Below are 23,248 nucleotides of genomic sequence, written 5' to 3' on the forward strand. Positions count from 1 at the left end.
TCTTTCCCCCCTGACACAGACGCCTCACAGCCATCAGTCATTTCCTCCTTTCTTCTGGGCGCCACCTTCTCAGCGTTATGTACCCAACGCCTGCCCTGTAATCTTTTTTCTTGGGCATGCGCAGTTAGCGCTGTCCATCCACTGACATCACATGATGTTTGTTTTCTTGCGCCTGAGTGGACGCGCGGCCCGAGATCCCGCCCCGCAGTCTCTTGGAATCTTGGGCATGCGCAGTACTTCTCTGCGGCTCTCCCTCATATCCCACCATCTCTTTCCTACTGTGCAGTCTCATAGCAATCTGACGATATCTCACAACTCCTATGACGCTGCACAGTAGGAAAGAGGCGGAGGGAGAGTGGCAGATAAGTACTGCGCATGCCCAAGATTCCCAGCCCCTCAGTGTGAATAAATCAGAAGAGACTGCGGGGCGGGATCTCGGGCCGCGTGTCCACGCAGGGGCAATAAGACATCATGTGATGTCAGTGGACAAGCAGCGCTAACTGCGCATGCCCAAGGACTAAGATTACAGAGCAGGCGCCGGGTAAATAACTGATCGCTGAGGAGACGGCGCCCAGAAGAAAGGAGGAAATGACTGATGGCTGTGAGGCGTCTGTGTCAGGGGGGAAAGACATGCTCCCTTGACAAACTAGAGGTATGAGGGACAAATTATAAAAATGATTCTTTCAGCGGTGGAAGGGACCCGAACCAAGGTGGCTCTTTTAGTTAAAAACGCCTGGAGGGGTGACAGGTTCCCTTTAATCTGCCATGCCTTCCTTATCGATATGTCGGTTGTACAACAGACCCTTTTACATGAAACATTGGCATAGGACTGCAGCTATAGTGTGTAGCCTCAAGCAAACCTATGGCCTATAAAGAAATGCTGCTTGGATGTTCTTGGTGGCAATCACAGTTTTGGCAAGCGATACGTACCTTTCCTTTTCCCTGTGGAACACCAAGTGGACAGAGTCTTATGGAGCCAAGCAGGCCAGCCGCTGCCAGGCTGTACCCACTAACGGCCTCATGAGAAGATTTCAGTGCTACCAGGCGGTCTGTACAACGATCTAAAAGAGGAGCTGCTAGAGAAGGCAGAGACACAACCATACAGCGAAGGCACCAAGCTGAAGCTAAACGGGCACTTAGACTAGGGTGGAGAACTACAGAGATCACAGTGTCCAGGAACCCTAAAAGACAAAGAGAAACCAGCAAAGAAGAAATCTGGTGTTAGTCTTGTAACTGCATCCAAAGGAAAACAGCACAACTAGCACCAAATTAGCTGACAACACAAGGATTACCAGGGCTGGAGTCTCGCAGCAAAGGAGCAGAGATAGTACCCAGTCCTAAGACAAGATCCCCAAGCTCCTGCAGGGCACAGACCAAGGCATGCTGGCTGGCAGTAATGTCAGGACAGGATCGGGCCTCCACGTTACCATCACATAACACAGCATCTAATGAAATAAAACAGCATGGGTAGCTTGCGACAAAAGGGATAGAGGTTACCAAGCAAGCAACCTGAAATCATGACATTGCAAACAGAAATAGAATACTGAATAACCCTTTCTGAATGATATAATAATTATGTACTTTCTTCACAAACGTTATAATAAAAATGCATGCACTAATGTCCAGTACCCCATATACAGAAGATTGCAGAATTGCCAACGACATTACTATATGTGTTGCAAGGGTGAAGTTCACAATGAATTCTGCAAATCGAATTTACCATATTTTTCATACTATAAGACACACCGGTACCATAAGATGCACCTAGGTTTTAGAGCAGGAAATTAGGAAAAAAACAAAAAAAATTGAAGCAACAAATGGGGTAAATTCTGTACTTAATACCCCATATTCTGGTATGTATGATCCCCTCATCCCCATCCTGGCATGCACGGCCCCCTCATCCCAGCATGCACGGCCCCCTCATCCCCATCCTGGCATGCACGGCCCCTTCATCCCCATCCTGGCATGCACGGCCCCCTCATCCCCATCCTGGCATGCACGGCCCCCTCATCCCCATCCTGGCATGCACGGCCCCCTCATCCCCATCCTGGCATGCACGGCCACCTCATCCCCATCCTGGCATGCATGGCCCCCTCATCCCCATCCTGGCATGCATGGCCCCCTCATCCCCATCCTGGCATGCATGGCCCCCTCATCCCCATCCTGGCATGCATGGCCCCCTCATCCCCATCCTGGCATGCATGGCCCCCTCATCCCTATCCTGGTATGCATGGCCCCCTCATCCCTATCTTGGTATGCATGACCCCCATCCCTATCCTGGTGTGCAGGGCCCCATCAGAAAAACGTAAAAAAAAAAAATCCATTACACTTACCTTCCTGCGCTCACTCGCAGCGTCTTTTTCTGATGCCAGCAGCTGCTTTATGCTTGTAAGCTGTGCATGGCAGTGACCTCATGCACTGCTTACAAGCCGAGGACGGCTGCCGGAATACTCACTGCTCTGCACGCCGGAACTATGTGCATGGAGGGCAGCGAGTATTCATTGCTCTTTAGTAGCGAGCAGTGTCAGCCGCAGGCTTCCTGCAGCTGCCAGGAAATCACATGTGCCGAGACTAAAGGGAATGAATATTCCCTGCATTCCATGCCCAGGACGAAGATGGGGGCCAATCATACCAGGATAAGGATGGGACCATGCATACCGGGATGGAGATGGGGGTCAATCATACCAGGATGCTATTAAAGAGAAATGAATATTAACTGCCCTCCACGCCCAAGGGCGTGGAATGCCATGAATATTCATTTCTCTTTTGTAGCGGACACAGGAGTTATCCACAGTCATCGGCTCCTGCCTCTCCCCTACCACAGACAGAGCAGGTATATCCGGACTACAAGACATTTTTGGAGGAAAAAAGTGCGTCTTATAGTCCGAAAAATACAATACATGTTGCCAATTTAAAAATCCACATCTCCTGTCAATTTAGATGCCAAAAATATTGCCAAAATATAAGGTGGTCTGTTAATTCACATCCACGTCACTGCTACTGGAATTTGCAGATTATCCCCTCACATATCTGCTCTGTGGTGCAAGTACACAATATGTATAAATGGTAAAATTAATATTGCTAGTTTTGGGACTTGCTTCACCCAGGTCAGATTCATGCATTACTTGATTTTTTTTTTTCTAAAACAAAAAGGAGGAGTTGATCAATAATGCTTTTTTTGGACTCTAAATGTTACAGTTTTGTTGCTTACAGCACAAAACGGTAGCCGTTCTCTCAATGTTTCCCCTATTGGACAGCTCCTTCTTAAAAGCTGCAGTGCCCCAAGCAAAATAACCACGCATACTTATCTCTGGAACCTGCACTGTTGTGAGAGGTAGGCATTTCTATTTTATATGGGGCATTGCAGGATTTAAGAAGAGGTTGTCCATTAGTGGAAACATTGAGAAAATGGCTGCCGTTTTATGCCGTAAGCTACAAAACTGTAACATGCAAAATGTGAGATATCAAAGTAGCGTTTGTTTGTCCAGTAGGGTTTAACCTCTTTAATTCATAAATTGCAAAGCTATTTAATATCAAAGTGAAAAAGGAGTGATAAGAAAAAGAAATTACCACGTACCCACTGATTTCATGAGCTGTTTTATGATTTCACACATCTCTCGGGCAGCCTCCAGCTGAGCCTTCTCTCCCAGAAGTTCCCCCAAAGTGGCTCTGAGAATGTAGGAGACGCAGCGTCGAGTACAGGCGGCCTCTACTGTTGTCTGGGTTGTCTTTTGATGGGACACAATGTCTAACAGATGAGCCACGAGCACCGGGACATTTCTGGATAACCATTGGCCTCCAAGCGTACTGATAAAAATAACGTATGCCTATGGAGAAAAAGGGTAGTGAATTACAAATGAACATGTGAGAAATTATAGGTTTTCTTCACTTTTGCTCAACATTTAAGCGAACTGCTGAATGTAAAGGATTTTAATCCATGTGTGTACCTGAGTAGCTCCCAGACGCACATGGCGAGTACTACTGCTGTTTCCTCCCAGCATGTCTCCACCACCTCGCAGAAAGCCAGAATTTCCACGCAAGAATCCAGTAGACAACAAACCAAGAGCATCCTCCAGTGAAACTCTGCGTGTGCTTTGCCTCGATGGGGCTGTCAGAACAAAAAACATTTATTATATACCAGATAATAGGCTAAAAATCAAGACCTGCCGGTGACTGTACGAGCACAATCTTATGGTGCGATGGAGCTTTTGGTTAGATGTCAGTAAAGTTTTAAGAAAACATTAATGGGTCCAGCATCCGAGGGTTAAATGGAATGTGTCTTCCGACCTACCGACATTAATGGGTCCAGCATCCGGGGGTTAAAGGGAATGTGTCATCACTGTCTAATTCAGCTTTTATGTTACTTTTTTTTTTCTTGTTAGAATTGGCAATGCTTTTTTATATTACAATCTACATAAAAGAAAAAGTTAAAAGACTTTTCATTTTCACACTCGTTGACGCAGAAATTCAAGACTCGTCCTTCCTGTTCTTTCATGAAATCCACATGTACATTAGCAGCAATAGATCATCTCAGACCATATCTTTTGTATTGAAGCATCTCATGAGTGTGCGCAGGGGTCATTGTGAAGGTAGGAAGCAAAAGAAGCAGGTCCAGCTGTCACATAGCCAGTTGTGAATAGTGGATCCTGCGCTATCAGCTGTGTACAGAGGTGTAACCTGCCATTGTACCCTTCCCTCTGATGATAATGAGACTTATGAAAAGTTGTCAGAAAAGAACCGGAAGTTAAGAGTCTAAAATAAAAGTGGCCAATGTGGAAATTGCTAAATCTCTAACATTTTAAGTACAGATTACGATTTAAACTGATTAAAACAATAAGTTTTTATTCCATCTTCATGGAAGCTATAGTGCACAGCAGCAATAGTGCAAACACTGACATGCTTTAAGTGCTGCACTCAAACCATGGCAGAGAGTGCACTACTATGCAGCTGTGCACTATGGACGCCATTCATCAAGAACAGCACTGTTCACACCGGTCTTGACGAGGAGGGGTGCTGGAGTCAGACGCTCCGGATTCGCATGCCTCTTCATGTATCAGGAACATCTGACAAGTGGCGTAGGCCTCTGTGCGCTACACCAAAAATCTTACCTGTGAGGTACTGGCGTAGGGAACGCCACACCTTATGTATGAGATGAGCTGGCATCATGCCCCCAGGGCACCCCCGTCCCAGAAACTGACGTGAAAATGTCAAAAGTCGCAAAATTAAGGTCCAACTCTGAGTTGTGCCTACATTTTGTGACTTTACAATGCTTTTACAACAGAATTCTGCTGTGAAAGCTTTGATGAATAGGGCCCTATGGCTTTCATGAAAATGGAATAAAGATTTAGTGTTATAACTCTCAGATTTTTTCCTAAATCTCCAAGAAGTATTATAGCGGCAGCTCTGGATGTGACTAAAGGAGAGGGTATGAATTAAAGCGACCCTCTAACCCCATCATTAAATGTGACTATACATTTCTAATGTGCAAACACCACACCTAATGCCCTCAGTTCTACTGTCGCTGCCTCCATCTGACAGATAGGAACAACATTTTCTTCTTCACCAAAATGAATGAATGGAGAAGTCTGATCTAACCCTTCCATGCCCATTCTCGGTGCAGGTTGGGCACTGCACACTCGGCATTGGTACCACTCCATCCCACACGAAAAGAAAGATCACAGGTGCGGTTTAGACTTCACAATCGCTAACACGACTTTGGGGAAGGTGAAAGATGGGGGTGCTAACCTTACAGATGAAGGCAATGTTAGAAGAAAGGAGGACATTCGTTATGGTGACTGCATATAAATGTACAGTAACTTTAAAAGTTAGAGGTGGTATTAAGTCATGATCTATGGAATACACTCCATAATGAATGCACCTAAATGATGAACATACAAGAAAGACGGGTATTACAGACGGTGAACCCAATACTCAGGCATATCACTCACATGTTCCATGCACAGCCCTTGCTAGGACCTTTCCCAAGAGGCGAGATACTCCCAAACGCACATCGTAGCTGCTTCCTTCAAAGGCTTTGAAGCAGAGAGAGACCAAACTCTCGAGGTCAGAGCCCGACATGAAAGATGCTTCATTTTGAAGAGCCAGTAGACACTGCAGAGAAGATTATGAAAGCAATCAGCACAACATGAAGCCATATTTTCACGCGAAAGACCCACTGGAAAAAACCTCAAGACAATGACATTAAGATTTGGTGTTCCGTCTATCTGCTCCATTGGAGAAGAGGAAAATGGGAACAACCAAAAGGAGCCGATGTGTCTAACAAGCAACAAACGCTGACCCCACTGAATTCAATAATTTCCATTTGGGAGAGCATCACTCTACTTGTAAAAATTATGCAACATTTGCTTTTTTTGACAAGTGCGAGCCAAGTCTTACGTGAAATATTATCTAAGGATCGCTCCAAGCCTTAGAGGTACAATTACCTGTGCAGTTGCGCAACGCACAGCCATGGATCGATCTGTAAGACATGAGCGGGCGGCCTTGTAGATGTCCCGGTGACAGGAGGAGGCAGAGGATCCAAGTCCAGCCACAATCCTTTCCAGACTCAGCATTATCTCAGTGCGTCCCTGAGACTGCAGATGGGATAAAATGATACATGCTTATAATAAAAGCCCTGAATATACTTTACCATTCTTGATGAGCGAAGGTGCTGGGATAAGGTGTTATCCGAGCATGCTCGGGTACTAACCGAGTGTCTTTGGAGTGCTCGAATAATATATTTGAGTCCCCGCGGCTGCATGTCTCACAGATTTCGACAGCCACAACACATGCAGGGATTGCCTGTTTGTTATTCGAGTATGCCAAAGACACAAGGTTAGCCCCTGAGCATGCTCGTTTAACACCTTATCCCAGCACATTCGCTCATCAGTATTTACCATAAAACAACAAAGCTGGAGCGTCTTTTCTTAGGACTCAGCATATGCGGTTTCTCAAAAAAATTCACAAAAAAATGGACCCTTCTGCATCTCGATCTGGGGACAAAGTTTTGGAAGTGTATCACAACGCCCTTCGAACTCAATGGCTGCTGGCGAGCACCTTATGTCCAGGACAAGAACAGATTTTGAACAATGTTCATTTACTTTACTGCAGGTGCAGAAGAAAAACTGGATGCCGCCGGATGTTCCTTTTTATTAAAAAAATGTGGATAGGGGGCATATATCCTAGTAAGATCGCCATAAAGTCTGCTAAACGGGGTTGTTCTGGTTGTACAGACCCTATTACTCACCTCTGCACTTCGCAGAACTTTAAGTAGGTTGCTGACAGTGTCATTGAATGTGCTTCCTAAAAGACGGCCCAACTTATGGTAAAGTGACCCAAGGCACGCAACGGCAGCGCTGCAATGAAAAAGCAAAGACATTTTCAGATCGATGACGGTGGACACTAAAGCCGACCATACACATTAAATAGTCGGCCTGTCGGGCTGAAATCAGCACGATTCAATGACTTTTATCTAATGTGTATGGGAGTCTTTCTTCAATGTTCTGGTTTTAGTGTGGAATGATGAAAATGTATAGTACTAAAAAGTTAAGAGGGGAAAAAAAAAAAACAACAAAGGACTTGCATGCCAAAGAGAACACAACACAAATGGCGCAGTTCCAAAATGAAGGTACATTTCAGGATCCAGGAATACGTACAGCTTGTTGGGGAGGTAGCTGGGAGAGTCGTCCTTGCTGCGGATCAGCTCATTGCATTTATCAATGGTTTCATAGACACAAAAAGGGTCTCCTGTGCTGTAAACTACGGCCAGATTGTGAGCCAGCAGCTGACGGACCGGAGGACCAGGAGACCCCATCATTATCAAACTCAACTGTTCCACCAGCCGCTTTTGATTCTGCTTGACTTCAGCCTGAAACCAACAGAAATTTCAATGAGTTAATAAGAAAATCTAACAAAGAGAAACAATATTCTAGAGCCAATACATAGAGCAAATAAAAAAAATAATATTAATACAGCACAACATTGTAATAAAAAAAACTGGGTTTTCTCAAGTCCAGAAGGTGAAGACGGAGCCAGTTAGAGTTTGCCTGGAACAAGGTGAATGCTCCCGCACCCCTCCATACACCGAGGCCGAAGGACACAGGACTTAGAGAAACATTTTCAGTCCGAGTGCGATCTGAAAAAATAAAAATGGATCACGCTCGGACCAATGTCATTTTATGGGGCTGTACACATGTCCGTTATTTTTCTCGGACACAACCTGTTGGGAGGAGAAAAAAAATGGCTGCATGCGCGAATTTGATCAGATAACTGCACTCGGATGACATCAAGTACAGTGTGATTTCCGCAGACTCACAGAATGGAGGTGATGGAAAAAAAAAGTCTCCATCTTCTCCTCATCTGAAAGAATTGGAACACAGTCCATAAGAATTTGATAAGCGTCATTTGCACAATAGGCCCGATGCTCTCGAGCGAGAATCTGCGACCATGTATCCCTGCCACAAAAACCCATTTAATACTGCATTACTTTCTTTAAAATTATCAGCAAAAAGATAAGAAAATATGTGGTCATTCTTTTAGCCCATACACAATAAGGCTTTGTTCATATGCAGCGTTTTCTGCAGCCAAAATGCTGTGTTCAGAACAACCTGTTTTAAAGCATTTTCATGTTTTGTTTTTTTACTTTTTTGCAGTGTTTTGGGGTGAGGAATACATGTCTGCTTTGTCTACTGTACATGTTTAACCCCATTCATGTCTTGGCCATTTTCCGATTTTTTTTGTTTGTTTGTTTTTTCATTTTTCCTTCCCCTTCTTCCAAGAGCCAAAACTTATTTCATTTTTTCAAAATGGCCATTTGAGGGCTTGTCTTTTTGCAGGTCGGGATGTACTTTTGAATGGCACCATTGATTTTACTATATAGTGCACTGGAAAACGGGGAGAAAAGAATTCAAGTGCAATAAAATTGCAACAAAAAAAAAAGTGCAATTTCATAATTTTTTTATTTTTTAATTTACAATGTTCAGAATATGATACAACTGACTTGGCAATATGATTCCCCAGGTCAGTACGAGTATGCAGATACCAAATATCGGTACGAGTATGCAGATACCAAACATGTATAATTTACTAGATGGTGGCCCGATTCTAACGCATCGGGTATTCTAGAATATGTATGTATGTATGTATGTATGTATGTATGTATGTATGTATGTAGCAGCCACATAGTATATAGCACAGGCCATGTAGTATATAGGAGCCATGTAGTATATAGCAGATGCACATGGAAAGAAAAATCCAGCTCCAGGAATAAAAAGTATCAAAATTTATTTAAGCATATTAAAATTTGGAAAACTGCTGAAAAGCGAAAAATTACATCATTTGGATGGAAACTACCATGTAGTCGCTGGATGCGTTTCGAGCGCTGGACGCGTTTTGAGCACAAACAGCTCTCTTAGACTTCTAGAAGTCTTAGGCTATGTTCACACCTTGCTTCGGGTCCCTGCGGGTTTTCCCGCAGCGGATTTGATAAATCTGCAGGGCAAAACAACTGCGGTTCTCCCTGCAGATTTATCGCGGTTTGTTCCGCGTTTTCCGCTGCGGGTTTCCGCCTATACTATTGATGCTGCATATGCAGCAATATGCAGCATCAATAGTAATGTTAAAAATAATAAAAATTGGTTATACTCACCCTCTGATGTCCGGATCTCCTGGGCGCTGCACCCGGCGTTCCGGTTCCAAAGATGCTGTGGGAGAAGGACCCTTCGTGACGTCACGGTCATGTGACCGCGACGTCACCGCAGGTCCTGGTCGCACAGCAACTCTGACCGGACGGCCGCGTGCAGCGCCCAGGAGCTCCGGACATCAGAGGGTGAGTATAACCAGATTTTTTATTTTTTAACCCCAAATATGGTTCCCGGGGCCTGGAGGAGAGTCTCCTCTCCTCCACCCCGGGTACCACCCGCACATTATCCGCTTACTTCCCGCAACGTGGGCACAGCCCCATGCGGGAAGTAAGCGGTTCAATGTATTCCTATGGGTGCAGAATCGCAGCGATTCTGCACAAAGAAGTGACATGCTGCGGGTTGTAAACCGCTGCGTTCCCGCGCGGTTTTTCCCGCAGCATGTGCACAGCGGTTTGCGGTTTCCATAGGGTTTACATGTTACTGTAAACGCTATGGAAACTGCTGCGGACCCGCAGCATCAAAATCGCGGCGGTTCCGCGGTAAAAACCGCTAAGTGTGAATATAGCCTAAGAGCGCCGTTTGTGCTCAAAACGCGTCCAGCGACTACATGGTAGTTTCCATCCAAATGATGTAATTTTTCGCTTGTCAGCAGTTTTCCAAATTTTAATATGCTTAAATAAATGTTGATACTTTTTATTCCTGGAGCAGGATTTTCTTTCTATGTGCACAAGTTTTAACATCAGACAGAGTTGTTTTTTCCTTGCTCGGACATTATGTGGACTACAGGCGAATGTTTCTATTAGGTGAGCTGAAAAGTTTTTGTGTTTTCCTAGTATATAGCAGACACGCAGTATATAAACACAGCCCAGGCAGTATATAAACACTGAGTTTTTTCTATGTTAGCTGTTTTTTGATATTAGTGGTAGGACCCGCAATATTATGGGGACCCTTGACGTTGGGTTGCGGGCTTACTTTATTTTGGCCAAAATATTAAACCAATACCTCATATAGTGTATGTGTTTATCATACGCATGCATTTTTTTGCACTACATCATATCCTTTTTTTGCAGGATGTGGCCAGGCCTCTTTATGTTGGCTAGGTTTTTCTGGGGCGTCTGTCACTGTGTTCTGCATATTATAGTGCTGGGCAGCCCGCCTGTTAATACAAGGGGCGTCATTAATAGGTTGCATACCAGACACTGTGCACCACACCTATCAGTGTGACCGGCGTCCGATGTGAGTTATATCAATGTGCATTTTTTCTGCTAGGCAGCCAAACCCTGCAATGTTTGGTTGGGGTGGCTGTTTTTATCAAGTAGTTTGTAGTATACAGCACAGAGCCACGTAGTATACAGCACAGAGCCACGTAGTATACAGCACAGAGCCACGTAGTATACCATGTAGTATATTGCCCAGCCATGTAGTATATTGCCCAGTCACGCAGTATATTGCCCAGCGAAGTAGTATACAGCACAGAGCCACGTAGTATACAGCACAGAGCCACGTAGTATACAAATCACAGAGCCACGTAGTATACAAATCACAGAGCCACGTAGTATACAAATCACAGAGCCACGTAGTATACAGCACAGAGCCACGTAGTATACAGCACAGAGCCACGTAGTATACAAATCACAGAGCCACGTAGTATACAGCACAGAGCCACGTAGTATACAGCACAGAGCCACGTAGTATACAGCACAGAGCCACGTAGTATACAAATCACAGAGCCACGTAGTATACAGCACAGAGCCACGTAGTATACAGCACAGAGCCACGTAGTATACAGCACAGAGCCACGTAGTATACCATGTAGTATATTGCCCAGCCATGTAGTATATTGCCCAGTCACGTAGTATACAGCACAGAGCCACGTAGTATACAGCACAGAGCCACATAGTATACAGCACAGAGCCACGTAGTATACAGCACAGAGCCACGTAGTATACAGCACAGAGCCACGTAGTATACAGCACAGAGCCACGTAGTATACAGCACAGAGCCACGTAGTATACAGCACAGAGCCACGTAGTATACAGCACAGAGCCACGTAGTATACCATGTAGTATATTGCCCAGCCATGTAGTATATTGCCCAGTCACGTAGTATATTGCCCAGCGAAGTAGTATACAGCACAGAGCCACGTAGTATACAGCACAGAGCCACGTAGTATACAGCACAGAGCCACGTAGTATACCATGTGGTATATTGCCCAGTCACGTAGTATACAGCACAGAGCCACGTAGTATACAGCACAGAGCCACGTAGTATACAGCACAGAGCCACGTAGTATACAGCAGAGCCACGTAGTATACAGCACAGAGCCACGTAGTATACAGCACAGAGCCACGTAGTATACAGCACAGAGCCACGTAGAATACCATGTAGTATATTGCCCAGCCATGTAGTATATTGCCCAGTCACGTAGTATATTGCCCAGCGAAGTAGTATACAGCACAGAGCCACGTAGTATACAGCACAGAGCCACGTAGTATACAAATCACAGAGCCACGTAGTATACAAATCACAGAGCCACGTAGTATACAGCACAGAGCCACGTAGTATACAGCACAGAGCCACGTAGTATACAAATCACAGAGCCACGTAGTATACAGCACAGAACCACGTAGTATACAGCACAGAGCCACGTAGTATACAGCACAGAGCCACGTAGTACACCATGTAGTATATTGCCCAGCCATGTAGTATATTGCCCAGTCATGTAGTATATTGCCCAGCGACGTAGTATACAGCACAGAGCCACGTAGTATACAGCACAGAGCCGCGTAGTATACAGCACAGAGCCGCGTAGTATACAGCACAGAGCCACGTAGTATACAGCACAGAGCCACATAGTATACAGCACAGAGCCACATAGTATACAGCACAGAGCCACGTAGTATACAGCACAGAGCCACGTAGTATACAGCACAGAGCCACGTAGTATACAGCACAGAGCCACGTAGTATACAGCACAGAGCCACGTAGTATACAGCACAGAGCCACGTAGTATACAGCACAGAGCCACGTAGTATACAGCACAGAGCCACGTAGTATACAGCACAGAGCCACGTAGTATACAGCACAGAGCCACGTAGTATACAGCACAGAGCCACGTAGTATACAGCACAGAGCCACGTAGTATACAGCACAGAGCCACGTAGTATACAGCACAGAGCCACGTAGTATACAGCACAGAGCCACGTAGTATACAGCACAGAGCCACGTAGTATACCATGTAGTATATTGCCCAGCCATGTAGTATATTGCCCAGTCACGTAGTATATTGCCCAGCGAAGTAGTATACAGCACAGAGCCACGTAGTATACAGCACAGAGCCACGTAGTATACAGCACAGAGCCACGTAGTATACAGCACAGAGCCACGTAGTATACAGCACAGAGCCACGTAGTATACAGCACAGAGCCACGTAGTATACAGCACAGAGCCACGTAGTATACAGCACAGAGCCACGTAGTATACAGCACAGAGCCACGTAGTATACAGCACAGAGCCACGTAGTATACAGCACAGAGCCACGTAGTATACAGCACAGAGCCACGTAGAATACCATGTAGTATATTGCCCAGCCATGTAGTATATTGCCCAGTCACGTAGTATATTGCCCAGCGAAGTAGTATACAGCACAGAGCCACGTAGTATACAGCACAGAGCCACGTAGTATACAAATCACAGAGCCACGTAGTATACAAATCACAGAGCCACGTAGTATACAGCACAGAGCCACGTAGTATACAGCACAGAGCCACGTAGTATACAGCACAGAGCCACGTAGTATACAGCACAGAGCCACGTAGTATACAAATCACAGAGCCACGTAGTATACAGCACAGAGCCACGTAGTATACAGCACAGAGCCACGTAGTATACAGCACAGAGCCACGTAGTACACCATGTAGTATATTGCCCAGCCATGTAGTATATTGCCCAGTCATGTAGTATATTGCCCAGCGACGTAGTATACAGCACAGAGCCACGTAGTATACAGCACAGAGCCGCGTAGTATACAGCACAGAGCCGCGTAGTATACAGCACAGAGCCACGTAGTATACAGCACAGAGCCACATAGTATACAGCACAGAGCCACATAGTATACAGCACAGAGCCACGTAGTATACAGCACAGAGCCACGTAGTATACAGCACAGAGCCACGTAGTATACAGCACAGAGCCACGTAGTATACAGCACAGAGCCACGTAGTATACAGCACAGAGCCACGTAGTATACAGCACAGAGCCACGTAGTATACAGCACAGAGCCACGTAGTATACAGCACAGAGCCACGTAGTATACAGCACAGAGCCACGTAGTATACAGCACAGAGCCACGTAGTATACAGCACAGAGCCACGTAGTATACAGCACAGAGCCACGTAGTATACAGCACAGAGCCACGTAGTATACCATGTAGTATATTGCCCAGCCATGTAGTATATTGCCCAGTCACGTAGTATATTGCCCAGCGAAGTAGTATACAGCACAGAGCCACGTAGTATACAGCACAGAGCCACGTAGTATACAGCACAGAGCCACGTAGTATACAGCACAGAGCCACGTAGTATACAGCACAGAGCCACGTAGTATACAGCACAGAGCCACGTAGTATACAGCACAGAGCCACGTAGTATACAGCACAGAGCCACGTAGTATACAGCACAGAGCCACGTAGTATACAGCACAGAGCCACGTAGTATACAGCACAGAGCCACGTAGTATACAGCACAGAGCCACGTAGTATACAGCACAGAGCCACGTAGTATACCATGTAGTATATTGCCCAGCCATGTAGTATATTGCCCAGTCACGTAGTATATTGCCCAGCGAAGTAGTATACAGCACAGAGCCACGTAGTATACAGCACAGAGCCACGTAGTATACAAATCACAGAGCCACGTAGTATACAAATCACAGAGCCACGTAGTATACAGCACAGAGCCACGTAGCATACAGCACAGAGCCACGTAGCATACAGCACAGAGCCACGTAGTATACAGCACAGAGCCACGTAGTATACAGCACAGAGCCACGTAGTATACAGCACAGAGCCACGTAGTTTACAGCACAGAGCCACGTAGTATACAGCACAGAGCCACGTAGTATACAGCACAGAGCCACGTAGTATACAAATCACAGAGCCACGTAGTATACAAATCAAAGAGCCACGTAGTATACAGCACAGAGCCACGTAGTATACCATGTAGTATATTGCCCAGCCATGTAGTATATTGCCCAGTCACGTAGTATACAGCACAGAGCCACGTAGTATACAGCACAGAGCCACGTAGTATACAGCACAGAGCCACGTAGTATACAGCACAGAGCCACGTAGTATACAAATCACAGAGCCACGTAGTATACAGCACAGAGCCACGTAGTATACAGCACAGAGCCACGTAGTATACCATGTAGTATATTGCCCAGCCATGTAGTATATTGCCCAGTCACGTAGTATATTGCCCAGCGACATAGTATACAGCACAGAGCCACGTAGTATATTGCCCAGCCACGTAGTATATTGCCCAGCCACGTAGTATATTGCCCAGCCACGTAGTATATTGCCCAGCCACGTAGTATATTGCCCAGCCACGTAGTATATTGCCCAGCCACATAGTATATTGCCCAGCCACATAGTATACAGCCCAGAGCCACGTAGTATACAGCAGACACGTAGTATACAGCACAGACACGTAGTATACTGGCCAGCCACGTAGTATATTGCCCAGCCACGTACTATATTGCCCAGCCACGTACTATATTGCCCAGCCACGTACTATATTGCCCAGCCACGTACTATATTGCCCAGCCACGTACTATATTGCCCAGCCACGTACTATATTGCCCAGCCACGTACTATATTGCCCAGCCACGTACTATATTGCCCAGCCACGTACTATATTGCCCAGCCACGTACTATATTGCCCAGCCACGTACTATATTGCCCAGCCACGTATGTAACAGGTTAGAAAAGATTTAAAATAAAAAATAAACATAAACTCACCTTCTAAGGGCCACTTGTAGTCCTGGCGCCTGTGTGCGGTGCACATGGCAGCTTCCGGTCCCAGGGTTGGTATGAGCGCAGGACCTGTGATGACGTCGCGGTCACATGACCGTGACATCATGGCAGGTCCTTCTCGCATAGCATCTTTGGCACCGGAACCTGCCGCTTGCACTGCCGAGGACAGGGCACAACGTCGGAGGGTCAGAATAATGTGGGTTTTTTTTATTATTATTTGTAACAGCAGTTTGCAGCTTGCACGTGTTCACATTGGGAGTGCTGATTTGTTTTTTTTCTTCTATTTGTAGGGATGTGGCAACATCCAGACTTATCTTGCACTCCCCCCATTGACCTTGCAGGTGGCGGTAATCAACTCTACCTGCCCATAAGTTGTAGGCTTAGCCCAGAGTGACATGTTTGTCCGAAGTTGTAGGCTGGTGGCCCAGGAGTGGCATGTACAGTAGAGTAGGACCCATCAGCGGGAGATCACCTTGCCGTGGTTGATGGGCACACATGAATTGGCCAATTTATGCGCTAAGAATCTCCATTTTATCTTTAACTGTAAGTTTTATGAAAAAAAAATTTTGAAAATTTTTTTATGAAAAAATACTTTTGAGAAATGTATATTTGTCTGTTTTCACATGGCCGATTCATGTACATGTGCTGCTGTGATCTTTTTTATCTATTTGTAACATTAGATATTTTACTATTGATGCTGCATACGCAGCATCAATAGTAAAAAGTTGGTCACACAGGGCTAATAGCTGCGTTAATGGAGTTCGTTACACCGCGGTCCATTAACCCTGTGTGAGCGCTGACTGGAGGGGAGTATGGAGCGGGCACTGACTGCGGGGAGGAAGGAGCGGCCATTTTGCCCGTCGCTGATTGGTCGTGGCAATGGTCGTGGGCGTTTTGCCACGACCAATCCGCAACTTGGATTTCCATCACAGACAGAGGCCGCGAGCAATGAATATCCGTGACAGACAGACAGACAGACAGAAGTGACCCTTAGACAATAATAGTAGATTTAGAGCAGAAGCTGGAATAAATTACAGCCCAAACCTACAGCTGCTCGGAGATTTTAAATTGTTAAAGTCAAAAAAAGTATTTTTTTTCCCCAGAAGTGCGAGACTTTTCATAGATTTGACTCCAACATACTACAGTACAAACGGTTTGTCTCATGATCTTTCTTCAGGAGCACGGCGCTCCTCTGCCTCGCTGAGGAGCTGTGCATTTCAGCTTTATTGTGGAGTCGGCCCGGTGGCATTGGCGGTATGAACTGTGCGCTCTCTGATGCTGCTATATAGAGTATTAAACAGCAGCCCCGTGATCTGACTAACCCTATGTAGCCGTGTTCACATGTCCGGTAATCATACGTTTGACAAGAATCCGGTGAAGCATTTTAGAACTGATTCGTCCATGTTGCCGTCAGCAATGTAACAGAAGGATCTGTCAGCAATAAGATGGAGACAAGTGTCTTTAATCCAGCTAAAAAAAAACTTTTTTTTTTTTAAACTGAAACCTATAGGAAACAGATCCATTACTTTAATTCCATGACGATTATTGTAAGCGTGAACGCGGCCTGACAAGCACATAGCTGAGGTGAAGATGTCCTCCGAGGGAGGGACCGCTGTCACCTGTAGGTTTCCCATGGCGCTGGGACAATATCGTCACCTCAGCCCTGGTACACAGCTTCCATCTGGGCACAAAGTCATGGGACATCCTCAGCTGCTGGGGCACTACAACTCCCAGCACTCCCTTACATCAGTGTGTCACAGCTGCCCCCTGGGGCCAACACCACACACCATCACCGCGCCCACTGGAGCTATGACCCATCCTGCCCCCCGTACTCTCATGTATATACAGACGCCCCCTTCGGTTACCCGGGCGGTGACGGGCAGCGTCCTCCGCAGATACCGGAGCCATTCTAGGACACGCAGACCCCGCTGAGGCTCTTCCAGCCCGGCCACCTCCAGGAGAACAAGCCGCTCCATTTCTGGCTCCGTTTGCGTTAGGTCACATCTGAATTGTGCTCGGCAGTCGGCCAGTCCTGTTATCGGCGATCGTCTGCACGCCCTGTCATTCTGAACGCTCGGCCATCACCGAGTGCCCTGCGGAGCGCCGATGCCATCGATGTGGGCAGTGAGCAGGCAGTATGAGTGGATCACAGAGGGGCCACACAAATACTAGTATCACATTCCCATTTTGAGGGGTTTTGGGGACAAGTTGTAGTTTTGGATTAATCCATTTATTTTACCTTACAGTGTACTGAAAATAGGAAAATAATTCAGTACGTTCACCCCTGTGGTGTGGGCTGCAGTATTGCGATGTTAGTCGTGCGGTATTAATAACCAACATAACAAATGTTATTATTTTAGTAGCTGAAAAAAAAAGATGAACTTCTTATAAAAATGCAAAAAAAGAAAGAAATCAGCTTGTGTCTCCATTTTCTGAGTCCCGGAACTTTTTTATTTTGGCGTGGAGCCGTATGAGAAGCTGTTTCTGTGCGTGCTGTGCTGTAGATTCTGTTGGTACCACATCCAGTGTAATATGTGGCTGTAACAGTAATTATCTTCAAAGGGAGGGTCCGAAACTAACATTTATATTAATCCTAAATATGTAATGTCTCAAACAAATCTCTTTTCTAATATACTTTAATTTCAAATTCCCCATGGTTTCCTAACTATTCTAAGTGCTTTATTTTTTTACCCATTTCCTGTGATAACGCTTTGTTTGAGAATCCCTAGTGCACGCTGGGACACTCGTACGAAGCATTAACGAAGGCAGAGGTTATCACAGTCACAGCCTCTGTCTCCACCTGAAAAGAAGCATCATTAGCGTTGTGGATTTCAGGCACTTGCCCAGTCCTCTAATAAGCATGTGTTGATTGTCAACGCCTATGCTCAGGAGGATCTTGTCACTGTGCAGCAGAATCTCAGTGCGCAGTGACAGTGCGCTCCCTCGCCAGCTCTGATGGGAAGTGACGAGCCGGAAACAGAGCGCATTGTCAGTTCACATTGTAAGAAAATTACCCAGTGTGAAAGAAACGCACTGACCAACTTTGCAACTGCTGGGGACGTCACTTGCGAGGGCAGTGCTGGTCCATGCTCGCTCATTCTTTAATTGCACTGTGCAATAACAGTGCGCTCTGTTGCCAGTTTGTCACCTCTGATATAGATTATATTATGATTTTAAGTAGAGTTTAAGATTAAAATAAAATTTGAAGTCGTAGTGAGGGGGGCCAGGGCAGTAGTCGTGGCTGAGCATGTCTGGTTACGTGCTCCCTGGCCTCCTGTCACATAGAAACAATGTCCCTTTTCTTGCATACCTACTGCTTCGCCCTCTGCACCGTCAGGGTTCCATCAGGGCTGCTGAAGTTCAGCTGCTGGTGTTGTTGCATATAAAGAGACAGTCCAATTCAAACTTTAAACGAATAACTTTACTTGATTTTAATCACAGCACGTCCACATCAATTACAGCATCAACACAGAGTATGGTTCACATTATTTACTTTCCCTGTGCTCTCTTCTATGTCTTTCTCTTTGTACTCAGCACTGCAGCGTCCTCCCTGTTCAGCCTGACTACTCTTAGGAGTTGCCTTGTCTGTTTCGCACCAGACAGGAGGGCATCTGCCCATGTAGAAAGCTGCCACATCTTGGAGCAACCTGCAATTCTTTTGCGGTAATCTAGTTCTGACCCAATAACACAGAACGGCTGGACCCTTTTCTTTTATGTTGCGGAGTCGCTGGGTGGTCCCATGCTCTAAAGCCCTACAGGATGCCTGAAGCTCCATGGCCCCTATGAGCTGTATCAGCTCCCTGGCTTCACTGCCATCAAAGCAGGAAATGTTCCTGGCTTACTCACAGCAGACTCCTCCTATTAGATAACTATATACACTATTAGGCTTATGTGTCCCCATCTAGTGGACGAACTTAGGTACTGCACTTTCCCTACAACATACATATTATTACACTATACAGTAGCAGCAAAAGATCCAGAATATTAAATGTAACCATCCATACACAGTTTAACAACATTACAGGGGGCGGAAAATAACATATAATTAACCGGGACATGTTTAAAGGGGTGGGGGCATACACCAGTCTCTGTCACCCCTTACATCGTCACCAGGGGTCAGATGATGCAGTTACTGCCACAGCCTTTTTCCCTTCTCTGAAACAAAGCGTCATCAGTGATATCTGTTTCAGGCGCTGGGCTAGTCCCTGTTCTACTGAGCATGCATCATTGTCAATTCCAATGTATGCACAGTAGTATCTTTAAAAAATATATATATATAGTAGGATCAGTAGGATCTTGTCATTGTACACTGTTCTCAGTGCTCAGTGACAATGCGCTCTCTCATGGGCTCTGATCAAAAATTACATCACTTGCAGGGGCTGTGCTGGTCTTTGTTCGCTCGTTCTATCCTTAGGATGCGCATTGACAGTGCGCTCTCGTCAGCTTGTGACTTCTTATCGGAGCTGGCAAAATAGCATATTGTCATTGTGCACTGAGAAGTACAGTGCACAGTGCCACGATCATACTGACTATATGTTGGAATTGACAACCAACGCATACTCAGTGAGGTGAGTTTGGTTTCAGGGGCTGGGCTAGTCTCTGCTCTTCTGATGACACTTTGTTTCTGGCAGTAGAGGTTGCAGCACTGACCGCAGCCTCTACCTTCTGATGACCACTCATTTGAGAATCTCCAGTGCATGCTGAGATACTCAAACAAAGCATCATCACACAGAAAGTAGTAAAAGAAAAAATGAAGCAGATAGAGTAATAAGGGAATAAGGAATTTTTAATTAAAGTTTAATAGAAAAAATATTAGATTATGGCATGATATAGAAATTTAGGATTAAACTAGATTTTAGTTTTGGACCTCCCCTTTAATTTACCAAGATTTAATTGCTTAAACCCTTATCTGACCTCATTAAAAATATAAAATGTGCTACTTCCGCTATTAGAACAACATGTAGAAAAAAAACTGCAAAACACAGTGGTGGAATAGCTTTTTTCTTTATTTTCAGATACTCCAAAACCAAGCTTTAATACGGCTACTTCGCAAAAAGTGTCTTGAAATGTGGAGGCATGAATATTTTTTCTTTTTCATAAAATGTTTTCAGCTAGGAAAACTACTAAAACATGAAAAAATAACTTACATTTGGTATAGCCATAATAATATTGACACAATGTCAACCTGTTATTAAAGGGATCCTGTCATTAGTTTCTTCCTGCCCAAACCACAGGCAACATGAATCAGATCCTAACGGCACAATTACAGGCTCAAACTGTTCCTGGAACCCTAACTACCCCTGTCCCTGGGGTACTCTTAGGGTATGTGCACACGTTGTAGATTGGCCGCTGTGGCTTCGCAGCTGTTTTCCATGTGGTTTACAGTACCATGTAAACCTATGGAAAACCAAATCCGCAGTGCACATTCTGCGGAAAATACCTCGCGGAAACTCTGCGTTGTATTTTCCGCAGCATGACAATTCTTTCTGCGGATTCTGCAGCGTTTTACACCTGCTCCTCAATAGGAATCCACAGGTGTTAAAATGCAGGTGAAATCCGCACAAAAAAACGCTGTAAATCCGCGGGTAATCAAAAACTAAGCAGAAAAATCCGCACAGAAATCTTCAACGTGGGCACGGTAGAGGCGTCTGAGTCTCCAACCTTACTATGCACCTTTTAATGTCCTAAGATTTCCCCTCCGCCAGGAGGCCTGGGACAGATATGTTAGTGTATAGGGATAACAAAAAGTAACTTACATACAAAAACACTCACCAAGGGTAGAGAAAAATAAAGGGAAGGATAGGAAGGTACAAAGCAAATGGGACTAGGATAATGGAGAAAGCATATACCCAAAACAGCAGACAGCAAACTCCAGCAGGAACTACGAACTTCAACTTCAGCACACGAACTCCAGCAAGCCAGGAAGCAAAACTTTCACAGCCAGGGATGAGAAGGTCTGACCAGGTTTTATGGAGAGGGAAAAACAAGCATTTTAGGAGCTACATATCTCAAACTAGCATACCAAGAGTCGTTAACTTCTTCAGCACCAAAAAAAATTAAATCCATTTAATATGAGGAACAAAACACAGAGGCTAAATGGAAGACCTGCGATTCACAGTAGGTAAATATCGCCTAACCCCAAATGTCCCAGGAGGACGTGATACACTCATAACACTGGGCTTTGGGGTCTAGCAGAGCCCTAAAGTTCTCTTTGCCCCATATAATAATAATCTGAATAATAATTTTATTTGTATAATGCCAGAATATTCTGCAGCACTATACAATTAAGCGGTGACTTATGCAGATAATAAAAACAATACCAAGTAACACATAGTTCGACAGTTACAGGAGGAGTGAGCTTGCAGTCTATAAAAGACCAATGCTATTAAAGACTTATTATAATTGGGGGCCTGTAATGATCCGGTGGTTAGGACAAATAATGGACCTGATAGTTACTGATAATAAGGATGAGCTCTGGGACGTGGGAACTCTGCTGACCGCAATCCCTAAACCTATCAAAACACACTAGAAATAGCCGTGGATTGCGCCTAACGCTCCCTATGCAACTCGGCACAGCCTAAGAAACTATCTAGCCCTGAAGATAGAAAAATAAAGCCTACCTTGCCTCAGAGAAATTCCCCAAAGGAAAAGGCAGCCCCCCACATATAATGACTGTGAGTAAAGATGAAAATACAAACACAGAGATGAAATAGAATTAGCAAAGTGAGGACCGACTTACTGAACAGACCGAGGATAGAAAAGGTACTTTGCGGTCAGCACAAAAACCTACAAAAGACCACGCAGAGAGTGCAGGGAAAAATACCTTCCGCACCGACTCACGGTGCGGGAGGCGCCCCTCTGCGTCCCAGAGCTTCCAGCAAGCAAGGCAATATTGACAAAAGCAAGCTGGACAGAAAAAATAGCAAACAAGCAAAATAGCACAGAGGAACTTAGCTTCTGCTGGAGCAACAGGAACTCAGAACGATCCAGGAGCGAACTAGAGCCATAGTACAACATTGACAGCTGGCATGGGGCAAAAATCTAAGTGGAGTTAAATAGAGCAGCCCACTAACGAATTAGCCTCGTCAACTGTGGAAGGAAACTCAGAAACACCCACAGGCACCAGAGAAAGTCCATGGACAGAACCAGCCGAAGTACCATTCATGACCACAGGAGGGAACCTGACAACAGAATTCACAACAGTACCCCCCCCTTGAGGAGGGGTTACCGAACCCTCACGAGAGCCCCCAGGCCGACCAGGATGAGCCAAATGAATGGCACGAACCAGATCGGCCGCATGAACATCAGAGGCAAAAACCCAGGAATTATCCTCCTGACCATAACCCTTCCACTTGACCAAGTACTGGAGTTTCTGTCTCGAAATACGAGAATCCAAAATCTTCTCCACCACATACTCCAACTCCCCCTCAACCAACACCGGAGCAGGAGGGTCAACGGATGGAACCACAGGCGCCACGTATCTCCGCAATAACGACCTATGGAACACATTATGGATGGCAAAAGAATCTGGAAGGGCAAAACGAAATGACACAGGATTGATAACCTCAGAAAT

The 23,248-nt window shown here is 45.4% G+C and overlaps 1 protein-coding gene across 2 annotated transcripts in view; it reads right to left on the minus strand.

The window, feature by feature from the left end:
* The window catches only part of HEATR5A (HEAT repeat containing 5A), a 107,408-nt gene extending 89,629 nt beyond the window's left edge, over positions 1-17,779 (minus strand). Inside the window, exons 1-9 of one of the 2 annotated variants that reach the window (XM_069730402.1) lie at positions 17,541-17,779; positions 7,656-7,867; positions 7,247-7,355; positions 6,444-6,593; positions 5,949-6,111; positions 3,948-4,108; positions 3,578-3,827; positions 1,293-1,445; positions 931-1,181 (exon numbers count right to left, since the gene is read on the minus strand). In XM_069730402.1, coding sequence (XP_069586503.1) covers positions 931-1,181; positions 1,293-1,445; positions 3,578-3,827; positions 3,948-4,108; positions 5,949-6,111; positions 6,444-6,593; positions 7,247-7,355; positions 7,656-7,867; positions 17,541-17,651 — 1,560 coding nt within the window. In that variant the 5' untranslated portion in view covers positions 17,652-17,779. The remainder of the gene's footprint in view (positions 1-930; positions 1,182-1,292; positions 1,446-3,577; positions 3,828-3,947; positions 4,109-5,948; positions 6,112-6,443; positions 6,594-7,246; positions 7,356-7,655; positions 7,868-17,540) is intronic. The other variant, XM_069730412.1, reaches the window with a different exon arrangement.
* Between the last annotated feature and the right edge of the window lie 5,469 nt (positions 17,780-23,248).

This window comes from Ranitomeya imitator, chromosome 1, assembly GCF_032444005.1.
Source record: "Ranitomeya imitator isolate aRanImi1 chromosome 1, aRanImi1.pri, whole genome shotgun sequence".
Classification (NCBI taxonomy): Eukaryota; Metazoa; Chordata; class Amphibia; order Anura; family Dendrobatidae; genus Ranitomeya; species Ranitomeya imitator.